Consider the following 18,186-nt stretch of genomic DNA (forward strand, 5'->3'; position numbering starts at 1 on the left):
CGTGGTGTTGTAAGATTGTTCACCGGAGATATAAAACACTCGTGCTGATAACGTGTTGTAATTTAGCCTTCTTATTAGCTCAAGTCCCCCGTGGTAGTTGTACGATAAAATGTCGATAGACTTGTATGCAAGGTAATAAAATATACAAGGTAGAGAAAAGAGAGGAACGAACACAAGATGTAAAACTCAAGATCTCAAGATCTTCATTTAATGAGAATATATTTTCTGTATTTAATGAATAATGAATGAGAGTACAGGTAGCGAATATATACAGATGCTAGATAGAATCCTAGTCTAACACGAATAATATAGTCCTAGTCTAATATGAATAATAGAGTCCTAATACTCTCCCTCAAGCACAAGTTTGGTCAGCCAAAACATTGAGCTTGGAACGGAGTAAATTAAAGCGTACAGACGAAAGAGACTTAGTAAAAATATCTGCTATCTGATCTTTGGTAGAAATAAAATTGACTTGTAATTCCTTCTTTTCTACTTTATCACGAACAAAGTGGTAGTCGATCTCAATGTGTTTGGTGCGAGCATGAATCACCAGAGTAACACATAGATAAGTAGCACCCAGATTATCACACCAGAGTTTGGGCGCAGAAGGTGGCGCAAATCCGAGTTCCTTCATCAGAGAGACAAGCCAAGTAACCTCTACAGAAACATCAGCGAGTCCTTTGTATCCTGCCTCAGTTGAGGAACGAGCCACAATACGCTGCTTTCGACAAACCCATGAGACAAGATTGGTCCCCAAAAACACAGCAAAACCACTAGTAGATTTTCGATCATCAGGATTGCCAGCCCAATCCGAATCAGAATATGCACGAATATCCAGAGAGGAAGAAGGAGTAATTTTAAAACTGAGATGTAGTGTTCCATTTACATACCGTAACACTCTCTTGAGAGCCGCCCAATCCGCAGTAGAGGGAGAGTGCATGTGCTGACACAAACGATTGACTGCATAGGAGAGATCAGGACGAGTTATCGTAAGATATTGTAGAGCACCTGCAAAGCGGCGATACTGAGTGGGATCAGCATATGGCACCACGACACCGGTCTCGGCCTTTGCAGTTGAAACCGAGGTGGCCACAGGCTTGCAATCAACCATACCTGCTCGTTTAAAATATCCTTCATGTACTGTTGTTAAGCTTGCCACCAGACAACGGAATAGTCTCAATACCTAGAAAAACGAGGGCACTCCCATATTACGAACTTTAAATTCAAGAGCCAGCTTGCCAATAAGATCAGTCACAAGAGCCAAATCAGAACCCATGACTAAAATATCATCCACATAGACTAGAAAATATAGACGAGTATTTCCACGTGAATATATAAATAAAGAGACATCAGTTTTGGAAGGTGAGAAACCAACAGAAACCAGAAAATCATGCAAACGCGTGAACCAGGCGCGGGGAGCCTGTTTAAGCCCATACAAATAACGTTGAAGGAGACAAACGTGCCAGGGCATCGTTTTGTCTTCATAGCTAGGGCGCTGGCGCATATAAACCGTCTCAGCAAGGTTGCCATTTAGGAAAGCATTGTGAATGTCTAACTGTCGAATAGTCCATCCACAAGAAATAGCTAAGGATAAGAGAAGTCGTACCGTAGTCGGTTTAACCACGGGACTAAACGTCTTAAAGAAATCCTCACCGGCAACCTGATTGAATCCCTTGGCAACTAATCGAGCCTTGTAACGCTCAACCGAACCATCAGCTTTTCTCTTGGTTCTAAATACCCACTTGCAGCCAACCACATTCATACCTGATTTAAAAGGAACGAGCCGTCATGTATTGTTGTGCACCAAGGCATTAAATTCCAAATTCATTGCATCTCGCCATTCGGGAAATTTGACCGCTTGAGTAAAACATGTATGCTCAGTAGTGACATCAGTGGATAGAGCAACATGATCATGCAGCCCCGAGCTCCGCGTATTCATCCCGTGAGACCGAATGGGTGAGGTAACGGGACGAGATCGACCACGGGGTCGACCTCTCGGCCGAGCAGGTGGCTGGTCCGTGACTATCCGCTCGGACTCGGTCACAGACGGCTCGACAGAGGCGGGCTGATCGCGGTGCTGGTCGGACCTGGCTACGGGCACGGTAGGTTGATCATCAAAGGCACAGTACTCGGCTTACCACGAGACACAACCGACACAACACCCCATGGCTCCGAGCGTGGTGCGGGTACCTGCGAGTCAACAGAAGCAACAAAAGGATAGACAGTCTCATCGAATCGCACATGGCGATAGATAAAAACCTTGTTAGTATTAGTGTCTAAACAACGATAGCCACGAAAAGATGGGGGATATCCTAAAAAGACACAAGGAGACGACCGAAATTGTTGTTTGTTGCGATTATAGGGACGCAGGTTAGGAAAACATAAACACCCAAAAACACGCAATTATGAATAAGAGGGAGGAGACCGATGCAATAAATAATGAGGAGATTTATCATATAAGACACGAGTGGGCATATTATTAATGAGATACACAGCAGTTTCGGAGGCATAATCCAGAAACGAGACGGAACAGAGGACTGGGCCATTAGCGCCTGTCCTGTTTCGATAACATGGCAATACTTGCGTTCTACTCTGTCGTTTTGTTCATGAATATGCGCACAAGACTGCCTGTGACGAATACCCAACGACGCGAGAGTCGAACCAAGCTTTTTGTATTCTGCCCCTAAATCAGACTGAAAAGAAAGAATTTTACGAGAGAATGAACGTTCAACAAGTGACCGAAACTTATCAAATATCGCATACAAATCAGACTTAGCCCGCATAGGATAATACCACATGTAACGAGTGTAATCATCCACAAATAATACAAAATATTTAAAGCCATTTGCAGAAAGTATCGGCGTAGGGCCCCAAATATCTGAATATATTCATTCTAAAGGATGTGAACTAGTAGATTCAACACGCGATAAAGGAAAACGAGACGACTTGCCCAATTGACAAGAGGAACAAATATTGGGCAGATCACTGGGATTAAAAGAACTAAGACTAGACGAGCCTAAAATTTGACGCAAGACCCGAGAGTGTGGATGCCCAAGCCGCATATGCCAAACGAAAGAGGATTGTGCAGCAACAAAAGCAGCGGGAGCCGGACGCGAGGTAGGCCAGGCATATAAACCCCCAAACACATGCCCGTTAAACAAAGTGTTCCTGGGTGTAATGTCCTTCACAAAGAAACACGAAGGGTGAAACTCAAAAAAGACATTATTTTCTTTAGCAAAACGTTGAACAGATAATAACGAAGAAGATAAACTAGGAACATACAAGACATCAGACATACTATACGACCTAGAATCAGTGGCTAACGAAGTAGAAACAACAGTAACAATCGGCAAACCTATACCATTGCCGACCCGAAGGGTTTCCGGACCATCATATATACCCTTGCTTGTTGCAAAGTTGACAGGGCCCGAGTTGGACTGCCCCCGGCCACGGCCACCGCGTCCTCTGTCGCGGCCGCCACCTCCTCGGTTCTGCGGGCTGCCACCACGACCACCGCGTCCTCCGCGGCTCACGGCCAAGGCTGCCGCCGAGAGCCATGCCGTCATCCGAACAGATCTATTCATGCGGAACAAGAAAATCCGCAACCTTCGGGAGGGGAACGGGAGCACCTCGGGCTAGGGTTGCCACCAATGGTCGGAACTCCGGGCGTAAACCGCGAAACATGTATAAGTTCTGATCATCCAACTCAACATGACGACCGGCGAGATCCAATTCATCAATCAACATCTGGGCACGACCAAGGTAATCAGATATGGAGGAATCACCTTGATGGAGCCCCTGAAGTTCGCCGAGAAGCCGGAGTGCACGAGAGCGGGTAAACGAACCTAGGGTTTGTTCGATTACCTGCCAAAGCTACCGCGAGGTGCCCTTGCCGACGGCGAAGCGAAGAGTCTCGTCGGGTAAAGAGGAGATGAGCGTGGAGAGGATGGCTTTGTCTTGCCGGCGCCACGCGAGCTGCCATGTCCGGTGATCGGAAACCACTGCCGGGGTGAAGCATTCGCACCTGAGTGCAATTATATTTATATATATATATATATATATATATATATATATATATATATATATATATATAATCTTTCATTTTCTATAACATAACTAGTGGAATAAATGGAAAGTAAAAGAAGAGTTTTATGATAATGGCTATTAATATAATATATTTATAACAGTGAAATTATTTATAGTTAAAGAAAAACGACATCTTTCTTTTCCTAAGATGTGTGTCGGATTACGAGCGGCTAATTCTTGGGATTTTGATACAACTATATAACATTTAAAATATTTGACATCAAACATTAAATTTGTTTGACATTTTGTTATTGTTTCCATTCATATATTTCGATCGTTGGTGTTCCAGTCCTAGGTTTGTCACCATTACAAAGGATGGAAACATTTTGTTTTATTGAATATGATTATTTGCCTATTATTCACGGCAATTTATATCCTACACCACGGCGTGCGTTGCACTATGCGCCCAGATGCAAAACGACGTCGTTTTAATTTTTTTTTTTTTTGAAATTTCTCGCCCCAGTGAATGGCAGTAGTTTTTTCTTTAGAAAAAAACCCGCTGTTCAAGAATGTACATAATGTTATACTAGAATACACATAATGTTATGCATGAATGTACATAATTATAAAACAAAATATACATACTCTTTTTAAAAGATAATACACATAATCTAACATAATACATAATAAACATAAACTTTTAACATAATACACATCAACTCTTAACATAATACACACAAATTTTCTGATTCGGATGTACATAATTGTATAAAAAGAATGTACATAATTGTATAAAAAATACACATAACTGTATGAACCAATACACATAACATTGTGAACAAATATACATAACGTTGTGAACAAATACACATAATCTCAGCAACTTCCTACCGCGCCTCCCAACACTACCCCAAAACGACGTCGTTTTGGGAGGCGCGCGGCGCACAGTGTTATGTGCGCCGTGGTGTAGGATATAACGATTGATTATTCACATTGCACATGCTCCCATTTAATATTCCCTATTATCATATCTACTAATCTAATAAAAGTTAGTAAAATTAAGTGTATAATGAAAACTAAAAAAAGTTAGTCTAATTGTTTGTTGAACTAAATAATTCATATTATTTTGATTTTAATATTTTTTTTTTATTTTTCCTACTTTATCTTCTATTATATCATTTACTTTTCCTAAATACCCGCATTCTGTGAGTGTAAACTTTAGTAACAGAATATTTCATTAACTATTTATTACTTTTAAGTTATTGATTTTCATTAGGAATGTCTTAGGTTCGAAATCCATCTCAATCAGAGTGGACAGTTATACCATGGATCCGGATCCACCTTGCAAGGTGGACCCGAGTCCAAAATACATAATTTACATACTGAATGTTCACAATTTGAATTGTGAAAATTTAATGTAGACTGTGTATATAAATTATGAACATTTAGTATGTAAATTGTGATCATTTAGTATGTAAATTGTGAAGATTTTGTATATAAATAGTGTATTTTGGATCCGGGTCCACCTTGCAAGGTGAACCCAGGTTTATAAAAAAATTTTAGTTTGACATAATTGTTAAACATATACTATGAATATGTTAAAGTGTATTAAACAAATATAATATAAAATTTAACATAAACTTTGGTCAATTAATTTGCCAAACTATATACATATAATTCAAAGTTGTGCATCAAAGATTATAAATAAAGAACATTGAAAATTATTTTCTTGCATATTTTTTAAAAAAAGAAATCTAGGTTAAGGATTTTTTTTAAAAAAATTTAATTAATCTTCTTTTGATAATTATTAAGAAATGCAAATTAAATATTAATTTTAGTGCCAACTATAATGAACTATTCTTATATAATCTTGCATTGATATACTATTAATTACTTATTTAAATAGAAACATTTAGCATTAAATGTTTGCGTATTTAAACTATTATTTCTTATAAGAAACAAAATCCACTATAATTCTCATATATACTCTTGATTAAAAGAAAAGAGAGTAAAATCTTATGTGCTTTTAATATTGTCCATGTTAATTAAAAAGTGTTCGAACTACTTATAAAAGGTTAATGATTCTTTACTTTGTTAACAAGAATGGTAAATTTTATAATATTATTTTAATGGTGTAGTCTCTCATTGATGGAGAATATAGATTTTAACAATTGGTTGAGTTTGAAGATGTGGATGCTAAAAAAAAAAGTAAAAATTTATTTTAATTAGAATCTCGAGTTTGGACAAATTAAAAATATTTAATTTGTATTATATATTGTCTTGATATTAAAATTGTATACATTATAAACTAATGTGTTGGTTTAGAGGGCTGCGGTTCTAATCAATCGACCTCATCATTGTCATTTTATTAAGTGAAAGTAACCACACTAGTGGACGGGTCATTTTTTATGATGATGATAAACTATTACCAAAAAATATATATAAAAAGGTTTCTTTTCCTCTTTTTTCTTCTTTTCTTTTCTTTTTTTTTTTTCCTTCATATATTGCATTGATATTCACATCTTGCGAGACAAGACTAATTGGATCGACTATCGATTAAGTCCCATTTTATGACCATTTTTTAAGTATATTGCTGCATATACATAAGTTCAAAATTTTGACCTCATGCTTAATTAATTAACGTCAATTAAATACTTAATTTAAACAGACAAGAAGGGTGAAAGTGTTTGTTTTTTTTTTTCTTTCTAAATCTCTTTGACAGGTAATCAATTCAAACACAAGCAAGCATTGGCCATACATCAATTCAAGTCCCAAATGCTATACACATGCCAAAACATAAATCAAATATCTTTTCCCAATTTAGGGAAAAAATAAAAAAGATGGGACATAAAGTTCAATATTACAATGCAAGAGGGGGAATCAATGGACATCTCTAAAGCTATGGTGTTGAGTGATAACAATAGCATCCACCAACTGCAGTTAACAATGCCCTCAACACCCACTAACCCACCCAAAATACACAAATATTCCATTGTGCAATTAATACACTTTACTCTATCATGGATTTACCCTTTAGCTACCTATTTGTTATATGCGTCTTTTTTCATTATTTTAATAACACAAAGTTTTTTGACTTCGCCATATTATATCCTAAACCCTATAAATCCAATGATTGCAGTAGGCGTTATGCGCTAGTCGGACGCTCGAGTAGCGCCTAGCGCCTAGGCGGAATCTAGGCGGGCGCCAAAAAAATAATGGCAGACTTATAGTTTAACAATTTTAATGAGGTTGTTTTCAACATTCAGTCAAATAACACATCCAAATAAATGAAATAATGATAATTCATAAGTGTTGAGTTTGTCTCATATATGGATTAGGAATATGAGTTTGTCTCATACTAGAAGTAGGAGTGAAACGGGTAGACCCATAGTATAGGGATTAGATGCCTATAAATATATTGGTTGTATCAATGGGTTGTGTCACCACTATCACCATCACTATGAATATAAGAATTGTTTCACTCTCGTGGATGTAAGCACTTTGCCGAACCACGTAAATCTTGTCTTCTTTACCCTTTCTGCCATTATTATTGTTTCTTGTTTTTGTTAATCTCAACAATAAGTCATAACATCAAAACAATATTAACAAATAAAAATACTCAAATACTTCAATCATCCAAAGATTCAAAATATCAAACTAGTCTACGGATGGCTGGACCAGACTGCATAGGACAAAATCAACCGACTAGGCCAATTTCGGTCGATTTCGCCGCCTAGTCGGCTGCCTAGGCGCCCAACCGATTTTTGGGCGCCTAATAGTGAAAGCGGAATGGCCAAGGAGCGCCTAGGTGCGGCCTACGCCGATTTTTACAACAGTGATAAATCCACATCAAACCCATAAAGAGAAAACTCAAGACAATCTAGTTCGAGACTCAACACGAAATTATATACTTTAGCACATAAGGAGCTCAACCCAAACTCCAACCCCCAACATTTGTGGCAAGAATTGAACCCCCCTCCCCCCACCCTACCGATGTAAGCAAGTCTTAAGTGATGCTTTTTTTTTTTTTTTTTCATTATTGAATTGTCCATTTTGTTATATGTTTTTTTAAAGAATAAATTACTAAAACGACTATAATAATTTCAGCGTTTTGATTCTTGAATTAATTTTATTTTCGTTCAATATTGTTTTAACTATCAAAACTGTACCTATTTTAGTTTTCTAGGGTATTGTTTTGACCAAATTTATACCTATTTCAAGAGTTAACTCCATAAATGATCTCTCGATTATTAATCTTTTAAAAAAAATTTATTTATATTGATATAATTGACATTTGAAGTATCATTTTTGTTCTAAATTTGATCTTCTATTGAAAATTCATTTGAAATACCAAAAGTCTAAAATTTAGATTTTCGTGCATTTTTTTTTTCACATGTAGTATGTGTATAAGTCAATTGGTGAAATGCATTATAAATCATTGAATGTGTATAGGTTCATTGCAATTTAAAAAAAAAATTAAAAAATTAAAAAAATCCTGAAGCACATGTCTTTGCCTTTATGGCATTATAAGTTTATATAGAAATGACTAGGGAGAAGGAAGCCACAAAATACTAAATTTTACACTTTTGCCCTCCTTTGAACACCTCCTAAATGTATTTTTTAACAAATGACAAAATTTAGAAAAAAGTATAATAATAGTCTGAGGACCAATTATGATTGAATTGAAAGTCAATGATAAAAATTGAAAAATGTCAATAATTATGGGACTTTTTTTTAATTAAACTCGTATTTTTATCATTTAGATAATTGGATGTGTAAAACATATACAAATTTGATATATAAGAATATTATTATTAGACAAAAGTAAAAGTTGAGGGAACGGCCTATTGGCATTTTTTATTTGAATCAATTAGTTATGGGCAACTTATGTTGATTTATTTTGTGGTCCTTTGCTGACTAGGTCGCAAGACAGTGTCTACTCAGTGTACATCATCGAGTAATGAACTAGTGACTACAGTTTCACTAGTCATTAAAAAAAAATAATAATAATAAATAAAGTTGAGAATCAAAATGGTGAAATTATTAAAGGGATTGTTTCAATAATTTACTTTTTTTTTTGTTTGGATTGTTGAAATGCTGGAGCATAAATCGAGTCGTACATTGAGACAATGCATGAAAATGCCCAAAAAAAGAAAAAAGAGAAAGAAACACCAAAATAATCAAGAATTGCTTATGTAAGCATGAATGTGAATCACCCTAAATGGAGTACATGTGGCAGGCATCAATTGGTGCAATTGTAATACCCCATCTTTGGAATCTTTTAACAGACAAAACACAAAGGAATCTAACTTGAATCTTTCTAAAAGCAACCCACAATAGCATAATTATTCAACCATCAATCATTCAAAGTGAATAGTCTAATGCATAAATAATTTTCACAAAAATCTATCTTTCTTTTTCTTTTTCTTTTTCCCCAATAAAAGAAAAATGGGAGTTGAAAGTAATCTCTCTAAGAGCATCCATAATGGTTGGGGAGAATTGTGGGATAATGTAAGAGTGATTAGGAGAGAGAAAGAGGAAAGGGAGAAAAACAAAAAAGAAAAAAAAATAACAAAAATTAAAAAAAAATAAATAAAAATAAAAAGCAGTTGCGTCAGGCGCGCTGGTCAGCGCGCCTGACGCGCCACACGGGCGCGTGCACTGCACGCGCCCGTGTAGCATGGGCTGTGCGCAAAACGCGCACAGCCAATGTTAACTTCTTCTTTTTACTTTTTTATTTTTACTGACATTATCTCCATATTTGCAGAGCAAATATCTTCTAAAATAACCCCACCCCACATTTGTTATTAACCCCACCCAAGATAATTCATCTGACAATAACTCCACAATAACCACTGATGTGGATGCTCTAAGATTGGTATACAAGTGTTGCATGTGTACCCCACCACAAAGCCTTCTATAGTGTAAAGTTACACAAAAGCTTCTTTATAATAAATATTTGTTTTTTTTTTTTTTTCTATGGGTCATTAACACTTTCCATCCTTATTTTTTTATTTATTTTTTTTAAAAAAAAATCTAGTATCTATATATTTGTCAGTTTGAACAAATTCACTTCCTCAATTGTCCATGATATTGTAAATTCAGTCTTTCAATTGTATATAATGTTTTCTTTTTGGGTGTACCCAGATTTTTTACTGTTGAACACAATGACTAATTCCCTTGCTGAATTATAAACACATCTTTTGGGTGGGACAGTTGGTCTGGAGATTTAAGCCTGCTCCATACCCAAAGCCAATGATTGAATCATTAACCTTTGGTTAAGGATGCATGAGTCTCTTCCTCTCAATTATATAATGTTGGGATTGAATATGCAAAATTGTGGACAATTGAGGGGTTAAATTTATTTAAATTGACAATCGAGAATCAATTTTAAAACGAGAATAATTAAGGGACTGAAAGTGTGATTTTGTTAAATATGTAGTTGTAAAGAAATTTGGGGTGACTTCATCTCCATGTGTACATATGCTTTGGCTTCTTTGTGGGGCTTCCACTTTTTTAGTTATAATTGTTCCCTCCATTCTTTACCTAATTGGCCAGTCACTGCCTCTGGTTTTCATCATATAATATTGTTTATAACGAGTTGGAAGTGATGGATAGTGTTTAGTGATGATCCCTAGTTGGCACCTCCCCCACAAACTTTGCACCCAATCATGCATGCTCCTCCATGTCATATATTTTATGTCTTTTTTTTTTTTTTTTTTTTTTTTTTTTTTTTTTTTTTTTTTAGCACACTTGGAGGCACACTTCATTATGGTTGACAAATAGACAAGTCTTTAGTGAGTTAAAACCCTTGAAGAAAAAATTAGGTAACAAATTATTATGAGTTGTATTGGGTAAGTTAGTTGGTTTAAATTGAATATGATTGGGGTTACGAATGTAAGGACTGATGAGCTAAGTAGTGGTAGTGGAAGGGGCAGGGCGTTGATCGATACAGGGTTTTCAGGGTAAGTGAGTGGCCTAGTTGGTTTTATGATAAAAATAATGATTACTGATAGTTTTACGATATAATTATGGGATGTCAGTGATATTATCTTAGATTGGTTAAAAAGAGAGAGCTTGAGTTTGTGAATGTGAGTGTTCAAGTTATTTAAGAGATGGTGAGGGATAATAAGTGAAATTTTCATCGTAAAAAGTTAAGCAGCGAGAAATGATTTCATACAAATACTTCTCACTTTCAAAAGGGAAATAAATTTGCTAATCTTCTATTTGATTGAAAAATGCTAACCCTTAACTAAGTTGGCTGGACAGTTGTCTATGTAACTAGAGACGGAGCTAGTATGGGGGCAGCTGCCCCTGCTCCCCCACCCCACCCAACCCCACCCCACCCTTTATATATATATATATATATATATATATATATATATATATATATATATATACACACACACATGTATAGCATTCAATATTAGATAAAATCTATATTTATGTCTAATTTGTTAATGGTTTGAGTAGCTTAGTTGGTTGAACTTTAAATTTCACTTTAAAAAAAGTGTATGGTCATGGTTATAGGTTCAAATCTCATTAATAACATATTTTCTTATTTTCACTAGTTTATAATTTTTAGCCAAGTTTATATTTTTTAGTCTACTTTTATGAACCATTTAATTAACAAATTAAAAGTTCTTTTAGCCTACTTTTTTATGAATCATTTAATTAATGTAATATACAAGTTTATAGTATACTTCATTGTATTTAAATTAATGTAGAAAAACTTGAAGTTGATCTAACTAAACAAATTAAAATTAAAAAGTATTTATGAATATAATGTTATTCAAATTATTTTATCTAATTGATATTTTTGGCTCCGACTCTAACTATCGTGTAATCTATCCAAAATATTCTATTATAATTTATAATATATTTTGCATTTTAACTTTATTATGACTTTTTGATATTTTGTAATTGACATTTCTAACGTCATTTAAACTTCGCCACACTCGAATAATTTTCTGGCTCTGTCCCTGTATGTAATTACAAGATTCTAAATTTAATTCTTTGTGATTTTATATGTTGGTCAGTCGACTTCCAAACTTGCACAAAGGACTATTTTAGGTAAAAATTGCATAATTGATGATGAAATTGAACAAGTTTGAAAGTCGAAGATCAAAGTGGTGAAATCCTAATTGTAGAGAGACTGAATCGGGTATTAACTCTCGTTGCAATATATCCCCTAACTCTTAAAAAAGTTTTAGTTCAAACATACTTTGTCAACCTACTAAAAGCACAAGGAGTCGTCAATGCCCTCACACTGGTGTTCAAACATGAGACCTCTCATTTGAGGGTCCACAACTATGTCACTCGACCACAAGGCCTTTGACATAGTAACATTTTATTTTTTTATTTTTTGAAAGGAGTAACATTTTATTTAATACATGGGTATTTTAAAAGTTTGTTATCTTTATTGTTTATAACGTTTTTAGGTTTGGTATTTTATATGTAAAATAAAGAGTCAATATTCTTCCTTCAATTTTTCCTCTTCAATTGTGGTACATCGTCCTTATTTTTTCTACATGGTCTTGTTAAAATCACGTTTAAAAAAAAAAAAATTTACAAATGAAATATCGAGACTAAAGAATATTATAATTAAAAAAGAAACATTACAAAATACTAAAAAATACTCATATACTAAGTGAAATTTAATATAGTCTAATAATTTTGTTGTTTTAGGAGTTAAAGTAGTAACTTTTTTGAGGAGTTAGAGATATATATATTGTAATGACAAAAAGTTAGGGATTAAAATAGCTAACTAGGAACAATTGAGAGACTGAAAATGTTTTTTATTTTATTTTATTTTATTAATTTTTTTTTGGGGTCTGAATTTGTCATTTTGAGGAGTGGTAGCTCAACCCTGTAGATGATGCAACTTGGATAAAGTAAAATGCAACTTTAATTCTGTGGATTCCCTAGTCAAATGCTAAGAGAATCACTAGGAATCACAAGCTAAGGTCAAATGTGCTGGCAATGATACCCCTTTTCTTTAATAAAATGATGAATATATATATATATATATATATATATATATATATATATATATATATATATATATATATAGCTTTACTTACAACAGTGGAACATTTCTCTGGTACATTGCAGCCAACAACAGATGAGAGTGTAAAAACACAAACTGTAAGGAATGATAAAGTTGAATGATTCCTTATTCTCAAATCTTTTCTGGCCCTTCCACAACATCAATGGAGTTGGAGACAGATTGGAACTGCAAAGTGTTTTTAGAAATCTAAAAAAGAAAAGAAAAAACAAATCTGTAGATTTGGTATGATCTACCTCCCTCAAAGAGCAGTGTGGTTTGTGTTTTATCTATCAACTGTATCATGTCCCAGAAAGTGTAGTCACCTAATAACTTCTGCAAAATCAGTGCTTCACAGTCTATTCTAATCCTCTTTTTTTTTTTTAGATGAACAAATGGTGAGGTTGGGCACATGTCCCGCTACAACCCGGTCCAATTCATGAACTTCTTGATCTCGTCGTACAAAACTAGGACGGCGGCAGCCCCGGTGCTCCTGAAGATATTTGACAGAGCTCCGCGGTAAAAAGAAGCAGCTCCCTCGGTCTTGTAAATCTTCTTCCAGCAATCGAACGTATTTCTGTACATCGGCTTTTCTAATCCAGACTGCATCATCATCCGCCTCCGAACTGTGTCCAGGGGATAGGACAGCAGCCCGGCAGATGTCGTGACCCCCTGAGCCACCAACCAGCGCTTCCATAAAGCCACGTCTGGTTTAGATTTCTCGGACATCATGTCTTTTATGGTATCGAAACCGCCAAAGTAGAGGCCTCGGTGAACGATCATCCCTTGAAGAGAAGCAGGGAGTCCCCGGTATATCCCCCGATTTCCTTCTTTCTCATGGATAGTTCTCAGGAAATGGCAGATGCCCCGGAATTGGCGAGCATCGGTTCTCCCGAGGTCCGCAGCAAGCCGTGTATGCGCAATATCAAGCGGGTAGATGATTACCAATGTTGTACATCCAGCTCCAGCCCCCGCGATGAAATTAGCAGACGGACCAGCCAAGAAGTGGCCTTCCTTAAAGTTGCTATGTAAGATGTTCCTATAGAGGTCCTGCAAAAAAGAAGCCATTCATTACTTTTCATTGCCAAAACCACATGTGCTTATGAAAATAGCTCCCATAAACATCCATCCCAAAACCAAACAACAAACAACATAAATTACTTTTAGGACTTACCCTAATCTCTAAGGGAACATCTAAGACATTCAACACTGATCATTTGCCACCAAAGTAACTGAGAACTCCGAGAAAATTTGAGTCCACTAAAAAACCCAAGATGCCATGTGCAAAAATTTTTTTTTTAAAAGAAAGGTTTTATTAAAGTTGGGCACCTAGGCGTTAGGCATCCACCAAATGTGTAGCGATTTTTACAACATTGGTCAAAGCTATGCTCTTCCTAGACTGTATTGTCCAAATATTTAACTCTAACATATTCACTATAGAGATATAACACAGGATGAGATGAAAAAAAAGGGTAAACTGAAGGCTGCTTGTGGGCTTAGGTTAATACCTGCTAAGGTCAATTAGTAAGCAGTTCAAGTGGTACAGAGTAGAAACAAAGTATTACGTCTAGAAGGTGAATTAGGTTTGTTGGCTTTGCACTCTCATCCCTTAAGAGAAGTCGGGAGTTCAAACCCCCTCTCGTATGAAAAACCAATTTGGCCAACAGTTTGCCCCTTAATTGGGCCGGCTCGGTGCGAATGGGGATTAGTCTGAGTATGGTACGGGCTTAAAGATGCCTCCTACAGTTAGGGCCTGCTCAGGACACCTCATGGCCTGACCAGAAAAAATATAGCTTTGCTTTAAACATATCAAATTGTGCATAAATGTGAAATGAACATATCAACGAAAAACAAGACAAAACAAAAGATGGAGCCAAGATATTTGTCATGGAATGCACACGTGAGTGGACTGATGAGTGTTATTGTGTTAAACACTTAAGATGCTTTGATTTACTAGTTTTCCCTTTCTATTTTTGTTTTTTCCAGATGGTGATTGCATGGAACCAAAAGAGAGAAAAAAAATAAAAATAAAAAAAATCCCAAACTGCATGCTGGAGTTTCAGAGCCTACCAATATTCAAGCAACTTCAATCCCTAATGTATTATTGAATTTTTTATGGAATACCAGACAACTTCAATGCTTAAATCATACAAAAGACAGTGATTTAGCTAGAGTCCAGCCCAGTGAACTTGTTAAAAGACGAGATACTTCTTAGACGCGTGCTGTTGTTTCATGCAGATGATCATATAGTAACTCCAATTCATTACACTAGTATAATAAAAGATATTCCATCATAAATTCATTTCATAATACATCCAAATTTCCCTGGTTCTAAAATAGTACCTTCTAACCAGCTTGGTTGGCTTGAGTGACCATGCACTCTCATTCCTTAATAGATGTCGAAAGATCAAAACCCCTTTGCCCCTTAATTGGGATGGCCCAGTGCGAACAGGTATTAGTATGAGTATGGTATGGGCTTAAAGGTGTCTCCTATAGTTGGGGCCTACTCAGGACACCTTATGGTCCAACTTAAAAAAAAAAAAAAAAAAAAAAAAAGAGAGAGAACCTTCAAAAGTCATTTTTCATAAAGTATATCGGTGTTCTCAACTTTTCAAGGTTAATTACTCTCCAACTATACATCTACATTACCCATGGGGTGTGGATGAGATGGCGTAGGTCTCTTACAGCTTAACAAGAGACGGGTTCGAGCCTTGGGAATGCAACTACCTTAAAACCTATGAGGGAGTGCTTTGCCACCCAGGAAGTCTTACCCGACACGAATAACATTAGTCTCGGTGTGTGGTCGCTAGCCGATTCGCTGAGGACAGCTGTGGTCAGACCAAAACACTATGTGTATGTCATTTGATATGTGCCAAAGCGTGTGTGTACAAAGACATTTTACTCTAATTCTATCCGATAAATAGCTATAGAAAGAAGGAATAACAGCAACTATTTACAGTATAACTTAAAAGAGAGGTGCATTAACCAGACATTAGCAAATGCTAGACAATGTTGGAGAAAATGACACGATTTGCAGGCTATCCCGCCTGTGGATTTTCCCCTGCATTGGGTTTCCATGTAAAAAATTACTTTATCATTGTCTTTATTACTATTATGATTTTCTTACAATCACACCGGTTAAAAAACTAGCCACCAAAATCTCAACCCCGATTAATCAATCTATTTTGTCTTTCAACAACTATAATATCATTAAAAAATCAAATATTCACACCATTTACAAGTCAGTCAAACTATGACTTGTAAACCTTCTAATCCAACAAGCCATATTCAACAAAAATGGATAAAAAGAAGACATTCCTGGAATGTGAAGAGACTCAAAAACTAAGTCCACCTTGCCCCAATGTAAGAATTGCAAAACGTTTCCGTGATTCAGTGATTTTTAACATCACAATGCTCGATGAACAGAGGTGGCTTAGAGACAACATTTCCAAGTTCTAACCAAACAAGAATTATGCTAACCGTTAACTATCACCTGATTCAAGGAGCTTGTTGTCTAACCAACTTATATTTCTCAATCTAAACAATGCAAACGCCCTAGAGCCTATCCAGCAATATGACTCAGTTGCTCAGTTCCAACCAAAACTTAGGAGACTATAATACACCACCTATTACCAATTTTGACATATACATACATAAATCAATATGTAATAGCTATTACCATCAAAATCCACCCCATTCTAGTTATAGCTTTTTGCATTTAAACAACCCCATACTTTGTAACAGAAACTCACCCATTTCTTATTAAAAGAAATACAGGACTTCAATGATTATCAAGGGAGTGTACCTTAAGGGAGAAATTGAGAGCTACAGAAGGGTAATATCTGATAACGCTGCTACCGTTTCCTCTCCACAATGAAAGAAACCCTTCTTCCCTAACGGTCCTCACCATACAATCCAGCATGCCCTTGAACTTCCTGTGAGGTCCACCCATGATTGCTATGTTACTCTCCTGGGTCTGCAACAATAGCTTGGCCCTTTCTATGGGCGCCACAATAGTGTGCACCACGCCCCCCATCAAAGCCCCCGCCAAGATATCTCGGTGGAAACTAGCCCACCAATTCGACGACCCAAAATCGCCATTCCCCTCCACCATTTCCACGAACCCAATGCGGAAAGAAATGAAATCTTGGTGCAATTGTTCTGGGTTTTCCCCGATTTGGGAAAGATGCGTTTGAGAGATAGATAGCACTGGGGATCTTGATTCTCCTATTCCTATTTCTAGTCAGTCAAAAAGAAATTTCAGGCGGGGGAAGGCGGCTATTCTCCATCTGTATCCACTTCCGCGTTTGTATACACAGTCGAATATATGCACATACAAGGAAGTTTGAGAGCAAGGTCCATTTTGCTTTCCTCTCACAGAGATGGAATATGAGTTTGGGTCTGAAATTTGTTGGCAATGGACACCTTTCTGGTAATACACAAACACAATTAAGGTTTAAGCAATTTAATTACTATTAACATTTTCAATTAGGTGATTACTAATGGTGGACATCTTTTGGATAAAGATTACAATGATTTTTAATGAAATTATGTTCCTATTTATAAGTTGAAGTCTTAACTCCACCCTCAATGCGAATTATCATATCACAACAATTTTTTGTACCCAACTTTTTAGATAATTGTTATTTTCGTAGCTTGTATTTTGTTCTTAACTTATACTAGGTAACTCTTTTCCTTCTTATCATTCTTTCCATACTATGTTATACGAATCTGATAAATTTTAAAAGTTATAACAAATAAAGGTATATTTGTCTTTTTGAAACATCTAAATATAAAAAAGTTGAATTTTTTAATTTTCAATTAGACATATGTTCTTAATTTTTAATCAATATTTTTTGGCTTCTCTCTACTTTCGGTTGTATGTTTGCATTGTAATATCCATTGAAGCAGTTCTTTGGAGCTCAAAGATAGATTGTTGCATTTCAACGGTGCAAAATGAGTACGTGTAAAATGTCTGAAAATCTTCAAAATTTTAGTTCGAAAATTCGAAATGTAGATGTAGAGGGTTGCAACTAATTAATACGTCTTTGGTGTGACAAAATAATGGTAGAAGGTATTGTCCAAGAACTAGGATGAAAATAACAATTACTCAA

The 18,186-nt window shown here is 35.8% G+C and overlaps 1 protein-coding gene across 1 annotated transcript; it reads right to left on the bottom strand.

The window, feature by feature from the left end:
* Positions 1 to 13,172: 13,172 nt before the first annotated feature.
* LOC109190945 (probable ADP,ATP carrier protein At5g56450) lies at positions 13,173 to 17,529 on the bottom strand. Its single transcript, XM_019341545.1, has 2 exons — positions 16,878 to 17,529; positions 13,173 to 14,122 (listed from the first exon to the last, which is right to left on the bottom strand). Exons 1-2 carry the CDS (start codon positions 17,184 to 17,186, stop codon positions 13,493 to 13,495), a joined length of 939 nt encoding a protein of 312 aa, XP_019197090.1. The 5' UTR covers positions 17,187 to 17,529; the 3' UTR covers positions 13,173 to 13,492.
* Positions 17,530 to 18,186: the final 657 nt, after the last annotated feature.

This window comes from Ipomoea nil, unplaced genomic scaffold, assembly GCF_001879475.1.
Source record: "Ipomoea nil cultivar Tokyo-kokei standard unplaced genomic scaffold, Asagao_1.1 scaffold0205, whole genome shotgun sequence".
Taxonomy (NCBI): domain Eukaryota; kingdom Viridiplantae; phylum Streptophyta; class Magnoliopsida; order Solanales; family Convolvulaceae; genus Ipomoea; species Ipomoea nil.